Raw genomic sequence first — 12655 nt, forward strand, 5'->3', positions numbered from 1 at the left:
AGAGTTTGAGATTGGGAGCACAGGTAAACTAAGATAGCAATCAATCAGGCATGGAACAAACGTCCACTAAACAAATGATGTACTTAGCATTAGATAGATAGATAGATAGATAGATAGATAGATACTTTATTGATCCCGAAGGAAATTCAAGTAGGAAATTCTAACTAGCAAATCTATTGCGAATCGTTTTGATTTATTTTTTTTAAATAACTTCACCACAGGAAACAAAAGAAAATTCAAAGTTCTGCTACATGTTTTGTGAATATTTATTATTCAGCTAAATAAAAACTTAATATAAGAAGAAGACTCAAACTCTGGATGTTGTTATCTCCTTTAATTCTGCACAATTTCTTGTCAATTCACCAAAACATCTGAAAGAATAAGGCTTAGATAGACGCAAATGATACAACAATCTGGGCAACAAAGATGGAATCAAGAAATTAAGTTAGTAGGCTAAAAATACAAAATATAAAATTTCATAATTAAAAAAAAAATCATACCTTATCAAATGCTGTTTTTTTTGTATTTACAATGTCATTAAAACATCTCGGATTGAATACATTTCAGGATTACACCTTTTAAGAAACTGTCATAAATAAGAAGTTCAGATATGAACAAAGTAGTCTCGTTTCACATTTTTATTTCTTTTGACTCCCATTGACTTTTCCTACTCAAACGATAAAATGTTATTTTCAACTATAAGGTTTCCAATAAGGAAAGTAGAAGAAACGTGATGGTGCAGGAAAGAAAAATCCAGAATGAGGATATGCTTGGAGCCCCAAAGCAGACCAGCTTTTATAAGCATAACTGAATGATTCAGAAAAATCCTCCTTTGGTTAGAGAGAAAACATCTACTGAACTGATTTATTGAATTCATGTAATTGTTCAAAGTAGTAGATAATAATTTGGGCTATGATTAAAAACAGGAATGTGGATTTTTTTTTTTTATGTTTTGAGAGACATGCTTCTCACACACACAAAGACCTAAAGCACAAAGAAGATCTCTAGACATGCAATGAGCAATATCAGAGTAAAGGGGTAGCAGTTGGTGATTTGGTGCCTTGCTCAAAGGCAGTACTAAAGGAGTAAACTGGCACCCATTTGGTCAGAATCAGGACTTAAAGTTGGCGACCCACAGGTTCCCACCCTACAGTCTGAACTCCTGAGGCCCTCGTACACGTTTGCCGTTCCCCATGTGTGTTTTTCTAATAAGAATGAAATAGAAAATGATTTAATGAAATTGAAGACATTTCACGTAGTCACAGCAATGAATTGAAATAGTGCAAACATGACTCACAAAAATCTATCTTGGACTCTGTCATTCCGAACAATTAAATACACATGGGGAGGCAAAGTGAGCCCTCACAGCTGGGCTTATTTTCAACAGCAGGAATCAAATGTTGAATTAACGTCACTTTGTAAACTGCGGATCTCTTGTGGTACTTCTTTGAAATATTTTTTTTTACATTTTTCGTGAAGGCTCTGTATCGAGAGGCATTCAAACCAAACGCTGAGCTTTTGGAGAACTTGTTCCGTGCTGATCTGCCCTGAGGCTCCTTCTCCTGAACTGTGAGCTCTGAAACATGAGCCAGGTTGAGTCTTGTCCAGGGGAATAACCAGACCGTCACAACAAGTGCTCAAAAACATATTTACAGCTGTACAATGAAACTCAAATCATTAAAACATTGGCTCTACAAAGCTCCATCCCAATGAGACCAGCAGTCACTTAGACACGCCAAGTAGAAAGGTGATTAAGCATGTCCAGAGTTGAATTCCACCTGCTTTGGATTTTGTGCTGTAAGATCTTTCTTTTTTTGTGTGATTATATGAGGAGATGCTGAAGCGGTACAGTTCAAAGTGATAAAGCAAGGACTGAAAAATCTAAAAACCCACACACTTCACGCACACACACACGCACACACGCACATTTCAGGCTCATTACCACGTCATTTTCACCAAGATTTTGAGAAGTCATTCATGCTAGTTCAATAACAGTCGGAACCACAGTTGGACGTGTCGATTTTCCAGTGCAATTCATGGGTCTCCCTCAGGTTCGTGGTAAGTTCGCTTACTCTTCTTTCCATGATCACCTTTACTCAAACAGGTTCTTTTCGGTCCAGCTTCAAGTCCCTGTCTACAGCCTCATCAACAATGGGCCCCAGTCCAGTATGCTCTAAGATATATAAAAGTCTGCTCTGTGCTCTGTGTGCAGTCGTTTCTTGTCCTCAACAGTCCAGTTTGGTCAACTCCAGTACACAGTCATTCAGTCTTTCCCCTCGCCCTCGACTATGAAAACTCCACATAGTTTTCTGGTATCAGTCCTGTTCGGCCATCCAAAGTCCCTTCAAGCCAGCCAGGCTCCCTTGAGGCATGAACTGGAAGTGGGGGGAAAAAAAGAAAGAAAAACGATTTTTGTTTAAACAACTGGAAATGTAGAGAGAAGATTTGGGTATATGTGGCACTTCAGAATGAGGACAAACAGTGAGTAACACGTGTTGGAATCAGGCCTGAGAGACAAGATGCAAATAACTCAGACCAGGAGACCTAATTCCACATGTTCCTCAGCATGTCAACTGTTTTATTTGTTAATATGTCGAGCGAATATCTCTGGCAAAAGAAATCCCACACAGATAAAGCTGCTAATGTGTGTTGATATTTACTGAAGCAGACGTAATTCACACTCTCTCTCTCTCTCGGGCTCGTTTAACTTCGGTTTTGGCTGGTTTAATTTTTTATCTTCTCTTTGATTTTCAATTGTTTTTTACATCAACTTTTCGATGCCCTCTTTTTCCCTTTATCACGGTGCGCTGGATGTCTTGTGTGAAGCACTTTGAATTGCCCCGTTGTTGAAATGTGCTACTATACAGTCAATCAATCAATGCGCCTTGCCCGGATACGGCTTTAGAGACAGGAAGTTAAAGAAAACATTGCAGCAGATGTTGTCTTAATTTCGTCCTGACACTAAATTAAACTCCTCGACGGTCACATTGAAGACATAAAAAAAACAAATGGGAGCTGGATGCAAGACAGTGCAAAGGGTTATTGTCTATTGCCTTGTCATTTTCATGGTTCTGCCTTCTTTAAAAGTAGCTAGTGTAACACAATGAAAAAAACAACAACATGGTAATCTTCTATAGCACAGCGAGGGTTACACACTTAGATATCGTTGTTGTATACTTATGACCACTAAAGCATTATGAGCTCCACAGGGACAGCTGGGATGCTTCATCCCCTTCTGGCCGTCAGCAGACTGGCTAGCTGAAATACCTCTGTGGAGATTACATGTCCACAAGGTCACATTTTGACCCAAATGTCTCCGATGACACTGCTCTACTTAACATAAGCAGCAACGGTCTTAACACAGCTAACTCTATTTATGCTCTGGGGGTTGACAGACCATTTGTGTCCATTTCCATTTACGCAGTCGTGCCATAAAAACCATTCGGTTCAACAGGTATTTTGCCATGATGATCAGAAATAAATATTTTATAAACATTATATTTTTTGTAAATCTGGCCTTCATTAGAAGATCAGAGCCAAAGAAAACCAAAAGGGGAGAGAATGCGATTTAAAGTTTTGGCAGCTCGAGGTTTGTGAGTTTGAAATTAAGCTGGACGGGGCCAAATGTTTTCATCATGATCGCTACAGTATCCATGCGGGAAGGTGTGAAAGAATCGAAATAGAAGAAAAGGAATATTTTTTTTTTTTTTAGAAACATTTGTTGAGTCTCTGCGTGTGCTTATAATGCTAACTCTTCACTCAAACAGAGCAAATAACGCCTCACATTTTAAGGTTATTTAAAGCAGCGCCAGAATAGTTTTTCACTGCTTTGCCAGCCTCTGACGTTCTCTTGACAAGTGTCTAAAAATAGCTAATGCACCCCATGCCTCTTTTTAAAATCAATTGCACAAACAGAACGATATATCAGCATATGGATTCAGATTCCTAGTCCTCGTAATTTAATTCTAAGGATATAACTGAAGTGCTTATTCATCCACCTGCAGCGCATGTTTCTCTTTTAAACGACAACCACTTTAAAAAAGGAGAAATTTACCAAACATGACGGAGAACCTTTTTAAATACAATGAAGAAAAAAAAAATCATTTTCAATTTGAACATTTCAATTCATCACCAAGGCTAAGTGTGTTTAAATCGCCAACGTCTGAATTTTCTCTTTCGATACGAAGCATTTGTTTTCCATACAAACACAAAGCGCCTTTCCTTCCCCTCTGCTGGCGAGGTCAGAGCCTGACTCACCGTTGTCAAAGATGGTCCCAGCAATGAAGGACAGCTCAGAGTCATGCTCTGCCTTGCAGGCATACAGCGCTCGAGCCTTCCTGCCCACAATACTGGAGATAAAAAGAGAAGGAGAGGGAGACAGAAGGTTGACGTCAATTCTGGAGGAAAACGACAGCTTCACTTTCAAACAAAGATTGATAAAGAAACTTACTGTGAGGGGGCCTGACCTTTAGTTAGTGACACTCACCAGAGGAAATATCAAGAATTTTAATATGGATCAGAATAACCTGAAATTGAAAAGCTTGTCATCCAGGATCAATTAAATCTTCATATTTGTATGCGGCTTTTTGAAAGCAACATCGGATAAGATGTATGTGAAAGACGTGATTGAAGTGTGCTTCAATCAAATGATAAACGTGCGCTCCCATTCAGACAAATTGTGTTATATCAAATCATGTTTGTTTGTTTTTTTGTTTTTTTTTGTAGGGAGAAAATCTTTTTCACTTCATGGAAGATTAAAAAGTTAGCCAAATGTCAACTTCATCTGTATGATCGCTCAAGGGGTTGAGTGAATGATGTGAAAAAAGAACAGTCGACACGATCCCAGGATAACTACAGTGAGCGTCTTGGTATATACCTCACAGAGTAAACCGTGGCGGCTTGTTTAATTATTCCACAAACAATGAGGACAGACCTGACAGGGGAGGAATCACTGGAGGCGGAGGAGATCGGCTGTGGGCTTGACGGTGCTGAGAACATCGGCCAGGAGGGCGATCGAGGTGAGGTGGGGCTCGGCGATGTTGCACTAATGGTCACAAACCCACAAAAAAAAATGTCATTGGCAGTGTGAGGATTGATTGGCAAAGAATACAGTGAATATATGCATGCAGTTCTTGTGTGACATTTTAAAAATCAAAGATGCACTTTCTGTACCTGGCTGGTATGCTGCCACGACTCTTTGGGTTGAGCCTAAAAAAAAACACAAGACCAAAGACAAAGCAAGATAAGTAATTCATCTAAAAATCCTCCTTTTGGGAACGGACAAACGACAAAGAACGCTACCTACATTAATTTGATGTTAATCCCAACATTATGTCTAATGAGATTATATAAGTGAGGGGTTTTCCTTTCTCTGTGTCCTCTCCCTGAGGTCTACTTACATAAGTTCCCTTTGTCCTTTCCAGCACAAAGGGAACAATGGCCTCCTAAGATCTTTTGCAAAAGAAAAAGGTCAAATAAACCCGGACCTATTTGACTGAGACTCCTTAATGAGCGCGCTCCAACACGGATTAAAACAACAAACCAGGAAGAAGGGGAATTCTTGGTCAATTCTTGTGAACCTTACAACATCAAAACATTTGATTTCAACTGGGATTCTCTGAGCACCCACAGTATTGTCGTACCCTGTAAGTTCGTGAGACATTTGCTGCATTTAACAGCTTATTCACAATGATTAAAGTCAAATCAACGAGATTATCATTCTTGTCGAGTTGATAGGGGGAGAAAGGAAGATTAAAGTGAGGCTTGATAAAAAGATTATACAGAAGGAATATTTTATAGTCGATTAAAATTACAAATAAGCAAGGTCTGCTTTGGGAACACGAGTCAAGATCATTTTCTTGACATGCCTTTTTTTAGTGAATAACACATGCGTAGATGATTACACATAGAAATCAGTCATGAGCAAGGCCAGCAGAGTAATGAAGAAACACAACGCCCACCACTTTGCATACACGCAGCAACACCGGGAAAAAAAAAATAAAAAAAATCAGCCTGGCTGTTTTGCATCGTGACTGCCGTCTCGTTTTAGACTCAAAAAAGGAGATTTCTCTGCAGCGCCTGCTCCTCTGTTATTTCTCTGCTTTGCCTCAAACGAACTGAGGAATAAATTGAAAAAAAAAAAAAAAAAAAGCCTTAAGCAAGGTTTGAGACTGAAACTTAGATTTGATTAAATACTGCAAGAAATGCAGTCTGAATTAAGAAAAATTGCCGCCTGAATTTCCCTCTTCAAACTTCTTTTTGAACATATTGTCAAAACAATATGATCGCCACGAGGATTTAAAAGGAAGATTCAGTGGGGTTCGTACATTTGAATAGGAATTTGAAAATGCACTCAGCATTACTGTAGTGCACTTCTCGACGACGACTGAAATCTTATTGCGAAGATTCTGTGTCGGTTGCTGTTAAAGCTAGTGACAGTGAAGTTCACTTCAATTAAAAGAGAATTCTATGGAAAGAAATGAAAGGACTGAGCTTTTCTAAGAGCAGAGTGCAGATCTAGACTGAAGCGACTGTTTTTCCACCATGATGATCAATCCGCGAACAGGTTTGACAATCGACAAAGTTTTGGAATGTTTTTCAACTTCTTGGAACGACATCTGAACTTGTATTTATGGTTGAAGGTTTTTGCCTAACTCCATTAAGGGCAGGTCAGTCAATCAGTGTCTTTTTACAGTGACGTCACTGAATCCATTCTCACGTCCACACATCAGCCTGCTGTGGTGGCATGAGTAACATAACACACCTCAACACCATCATTTAACTGAGCAGTTAAATCATCGGACTGGACCTGGAGCCCATAAAGCAAAAACACAACCAATATACACAAACAAACACACACACGCACACACAAATGTCTCCCTTTCAGGACAAAAAGTGCCATGTCTCGCTTTGTGGTTGCCGTAGTGGCAACCATCATAATCATGTTGCGGCTCTCATTTGAGAGCCAACCTGTTCAATAGCCCCGGTCAGGGCTGTCACTCGTTCAGTTTCACAAAGATGACGTGAGAAATGCTTTTTTGCACATGTTGTAAGAATCTATCTGTGGATGCCAAAAAAGCACTCCAGCAGATAATATTGGCTCTGAATCTGCATGTGAGTCACATGTTGTGACAAAAGTGACAAATATGGACAAAGTGATGGATTTAAGGCGTAAAGGGAACCTTGAAATTAGCTGTTGTTAAAGAAACTGGACTCTGGAGCTCATCATATCCAACAAATGTTGGCAGCACAGCATGAAGATTTATTTTGGGGGTTTTTAATGTCTCGATTTTGGGGACATGACAGTAGACAGTCAGAAACCAGGAGGAGAGAGAGAGTGGGGAGCGACATGCAGAAAAGGAGCCACAGGTTGGACTCGAACGCGGGCCACAGCCTCTGCCCACATGGGACACGCACTCCAACAACCAAAAGCTTTGAAAGACGACCACTTGAGCATCTGTTTTATACACCGTGAAAGTGTAAGGCTAACAATTAATTTGATAAAGTCAAAATAGAAATCTGTGCATTCTTTCTTTATGGATTTCATTTGTGTTATTGTTTACAATATTACACAAGACACAGATTGATAGAACCCTTATTGTAAATTCGGGGAAACAATGATTTTGTGGTTACATTCTGCTACAAACAGACGACCTGTTGGGTTCCAGAAAACCACAAACTTCTAGACTTAGTTAATTTCTTGATTTTTTGGTTTTCATTTCACCTTCAATTTAAGAAGAAACTTGAGATGAAGCTCCGTTCCTTATTCATTTCCGACATTTTGTGACAAGTGTCAGTTTGAGTGATTGTATGAACTATCAATTTCTCTTTCCATTTGTCTGTTTTCTGCTCCCTTGTTGTAATTACTTTAAGTACTATCTTCTGGGGTCGCCGGTGGCGCAGCTGCAGTGCGCGTGACCCCATGTATTGAGGCTTAGTCCTCGCGCGCGGGCGGCCCGGGTTCGCGTCCGGCCTGTGGCCATTTCCCGCATGTCTCTCCCCACTCTCTCTCCCCCTTTCCGACTCTATCCACTGTCCTCCCTCTACAATAAAGGCAAAAAAGGCCAAAAATAAATCTTTAAAAAAAAAAAAAAGTACTATCTTCTACCTTCTTTCTCCTTGGTCCCTCCCCATGACAGAGCTTCAAAATGAGACAACAAGGGATCGTTTTAATTAAGATACTTTAATTGAATCAGGTGTCTTTCTCTTGTCTGGTTTGAATTGTGTTAAAAAAAACAACACCCAAACATATTGAAAAAAAAAAAAAAGAAGCTTAAACATGACACTTTCAAAATGGGCCAACTTGTCTGAGGTGAATGTATATTCCTCCAATCACACTCTTACAGCACAACTGACAGCTCATTTAATTAAAGTGATGTCTCGACTCTCAAGCCTCCACCTGACAGGTCATCAATTCACGAACACATGAGAAAGCTGCCTGCAATGACAGCATGTGTCTAAAATCAATGCAGGTGTCAATCATTCAAGGTGTTATAGTGTTGGTACAATAGAAAAAAATACAAATGAAATCTCAAATTGAAGTCAAACAAAATGAGTTTCAATATGAGTTTACTTTGCTAGAACACATGCATACATGGAAAAAAAATACACAAACATTTGCACTGCACCATCATGTTATCCTCAATTAGCCAATAACTTAAAAGGACTTTGATCAAGCTGGCATTGCCTTTGGTCTGCATTGTTGTGTTAGCAGGCTAATGTTAGCATACTTTCTTTAGCTTGAAGCTTTACATGGAACTGAATTTCCCCTCTAGGACTAATAAAGTCATTCAAATCTGAATCTTAACATTGCATATAAATTGACACAGAATGAAGGTGATCAAAAAATGTCTATGATCCAGAGGGGCATTTACATTGGATGTAGCCTACTTGATTTCTTGCTTTATTTATGTGTCAAATGTTGCACATCCTTCCTTTGACTTTATGGTTTCAAACCTTTATGTAAGAATTCATTGTCAGCTAAGAGCCCATTAGCTAAAAAAAAAAGTGCATGTCAAAAATCATAAAGGTGCAAGAAGCGCTGAGGAATACCTCAGTAATGAGCGTCGTAAATTTTGGTTGTAGCTCTTGTCACACCTCTCTTTTATCTTTCAACAACGAGGGGAACAGAGGAAGCAGGACAGAAGACAAGTTGGACTCCTTAGGATGACTTGAATCACAAAACGCGGCACCAACCAATCTTTTTATTTTTTTCATGATTCACTTTTGCTTTAAGGGTGTATTTGATAGGACAGTGGAAAGAGTAGGAAATCAAGATGAGAAAGACTTGAAGAGAAAGGAGCTGCAAGTCGGATTCAAACCTGTTGAAGGACTGTAGTATCTGTACATAGGGCCGATAACCAATAGTGTAGAAATAATATGTTGTTTGTTTATCTCTATTGTTTAAAATGTCTCATCCTCCCACTTATGTGCTCTCCTTTCAATCATCTTGTGTCCAATACACTTAAACACACAGAAAACAACAGACACATTTGATGCAAGCATTGATGTGGATGACCATTTATCCAAAATAGGATCACTGTTCCCCATGATCAGCTGTGCTGCTGAAAATGAGATTCTGACTCCGCAAAATGACACTGAAATAAAATCCGGGGCAACACATACCACGAACCGAGAGTTTTCTGGAACCTACAGCTGGAACTAAAGTATCCCAAAACCTGACTGCTCTTTTTTTAGATCAGCCTATTTAGGGTGAGTCTTTTTTTCTCGCAGGTTTATATTGACAATGACTGATGAACACCATGTGGCCTGCCTACGCCTTTGAAACCAGTTGCTAATGTCCTTCCTTCAGGGCTTCCCTGTGCTAGAACATCATTTGTTTTTTGGACTGGTTAAGAGTCATTCTAATGTAGCGTCTATTTTCACACTTACATTCCACTGTTGAAATAAATTTCAGGACTTTACGCATTAATTCTCCTCTCAGTTTTTTCATAATTACCATGACTTATTGACTTAAGTCTGTCCTGAATGAAACCTACAATTCTAAATGAGCCATAGACTTTAATGTATCTTTTTTTTAAAGTTACTTTACTCTACTTTACTACACTACTACATTGTATACTTTAATCCTTTCTGCATTCATGAAGTGAAGAGGGAATGGGCTTTATGCTAAATAAAGTAAAAGTAAGTAAAAAAAAGTTTTAAAAAAAGTACAAATGTCAGAGCTCACTCATAGACTCAATAATGTCCAGCAATGAAAACAAACAAGGTGAAAGTAGGAGGCAAAAGCTTCCGTTATTCACTCATTTTATCTCCTTCTTGATTATGATTTTTCTGTTGATGAGGACTTTTCACCCATTTTCATCATCATCGCCATCACATCATCACCCATAAGATGTTGCTAAGTGTTACAGGAACTCCTAACTGAGTTATTATATGTCAGTGTAGACAGGGACATCTGAAGAAAATGTTATTGAGAGGAAGCCCATATAAAACTCTCTCTGTTCGTAATGCCTTTGGCGATTAAAACATATCCAGTGTTATCAGAGGTTGCGGCTTTGAGATCCATTTCAAACCTTTGGTTAATTCCCTCATGAATGACTGAATTTGCTCTTTTCCGTGTCTAAAGATCGTAGAGTGTGAGAGAGTTGTGCTGTCTGTGTTGTGCTCCAGGCAAAACAATGTAATAGAAAGAAATCTCAAGAAGCAGCTCTTCAGTAAAAATAGAAGCAGACACACAGAGAGTGAACAGTGTGTGCTTGTTTTGTGTGTGCGCTTGTCTTGTGTGTCCGTGTGTGAGAGCCTATGCATGTGTCATGTGTGTTATGCTATGGGGAAAAAATATTTCTATGACAGGTTTCCTAGAAAATTGTCATGTCACAATAGAAATGTTCAGGTTATTACCTGTTACAAGAAGGAGTAATTACTTTTACAGCCGTTTTTCTTTCTAACCCTTTTTCTATCAGAAGTTCTTCACTTCTCCTGCTCGTAAATGCCAAACAGACAAAAGGAACACGTGGAAAAAATCCTTCTGTTTCCCAAAGGGGCACATGGAAGACATTTTGCCATTTGTACTTTTACCCTGTGTACACCAGGTTCACGTTGTAGTCTGGAGGAGTTTCGCAATCATATGTCCAACAAGTGACAAATGTTTCGACTCATAGGTCAAAGAGGAAACTTCTGTTTTTATTTCGTCTTTATTTTTTGATTCACTAGAAAGACTGACGAATGAGTTATGTGTCTACGAGATAACTTAAAACTGTCACGTGTACCAAAGATAACAGCCTCAAAGTACATAATATGATGAAATCTGACTTCAACACATTCATTATTCATTACATCGGGGCAGGGGGTTGTTGCAGATTTAAAAAAAAAAAAAAGCAACAAAAACAATGTCCTTGTAGGTCTCATTTTGTTTCACTTCCCAGAAAATGTTAGTTGTTGTTACTTTACTATCATGCACCTCAGTAGTGTCTCTCGAAATAAAACCAGATTTCACAGCCGAAACATGTCACTAACTTTTCTCTGGGATAATTTCAGAAAACTCAAAAGATGACGGCCACAGATAACATCAGGCTGTGTGGCACTGAGCTGAGAAGTCAGAAGACACTATTTGAGTGGTATTTAATCCATTTCAAATGTGTGCATCAGTCCTGATATTAAAATCTTATTATTGTACAGGTGTTATTGCTGGTGAGAGGAGGTTTTAATCAATTTCATCTATTAATCAATTTTATCTATTTATAACGATTAATGATTCATTTGAACAGCTTTACTGCAACGACTTTACTGACCACTGATCTTCAGTTTCTTATACTCTAATTTATCCAAAATCCCTTTTTGGGGGCTTTTGAGCTCTTTTAAAATCAGTTATAATAAAAAGTATTGTGTGCGCTTTGCCAAAGATAATGACAGATTACAGATGGTATTAGGGGGATTTGCTCTCGTTTTAATTTTTTTTCTTTTTTTTTTAATTCATGATTCAAATATAATAACATCAAATATTGCCAATAATCTTTGATCAACATCTCTTCATTGCTGCTTGTCCTTACAAAAAGATAAAACAAGATGAGATCTATTAAGATGTAGTTTCTTTTCCTCTTTGTGCGTCTTCATTCACAGCTGGGTTAAAGGGTTAATCAGGGGACGATAGATAGATTTCAGTAATAAAAAGAACCATTGAATATCTAATTGAACAAAATGCAACATGACCCTGTCTTCTATTCTGTATTCATTAGTCCCAGGTTTCAAGGACAACATGGCCATTGTGCAGGTCTGGATATCATTTCAGATTTTTTTTTATTTTTTGTTGAGAGAAAGGTTTTTGATTTGAAGCTGCTGGAATGATCTCCACTGCTGTTAAAGCATTAAAGTCATTTTCACAAAGTATGTGCTCCTGCGTTTGTTTTTTCAAGTGTCTCTCCATTATGACCCCTCCCGCTATAAGAACTCTCATCACAAAATGTTCACCAACATCACTTATGTGTATTAAGCAAAAACAATGAATAGCAGTAAAACATACCGAACAGAGTGAAATGCTCGAACCTACATCCCAGATATTCATCGTATTAATTAGGGGTGGGACTTGATAAAAAAAAAAAAAATCGTAATTAACTCAGGGCTTTCTAATTAATTAATCGCATTTTAAGTGCATCACAACGTGTGCCCTAAAAAGCAAAACTTCCCAATCTAAATG

At 38.5% G+C, this 12655-nt stretch overlaps 1 protein-coding gene across 1 annotated transcript in view; it reads right to left on the reverse strand.

Moving 5' to 3' along the window:
• Positions 1-319: 319 nt before the first annotated feature.
• LOC306831258 (rho GTPase-activating protein 26-like) overlaps positions 320-12655 on the reverse strand; it is a 78498-nt gene continuing 66162 nt past the window's right edge. The window contains exons 21-24 of the mRNA XM_079355227.1: positions 5173-5208; positions 4934-5044; positions 4258-4349; positions 320-2375 (exon numbers count right to left, since the gene is read on the reverse strand). Of these exons, the coding sequence (XP_079211353.1) occupies positions 2287-2375; positions 4258-4349; positions 4934-5044; positions 5173-5208 (328 nt within the window). The 3' untranslated portion in view covers positions 320-2286. The remainder of the gene's footprint in view (positions 2376-4257; positions 4350-4933; positions 5045-5172; positions 5209-12655) is intronic.

This window comes from Symphodus melops, assembly GCF_947650265.1.
Source record: "Symphodus melops genome assembly, chromosome: 11".
NCBI lineage: Eukaryota > Metazoa > Chordata > Actinopteri > Labriformes > Labridae > Symphodus > Symphodus melops.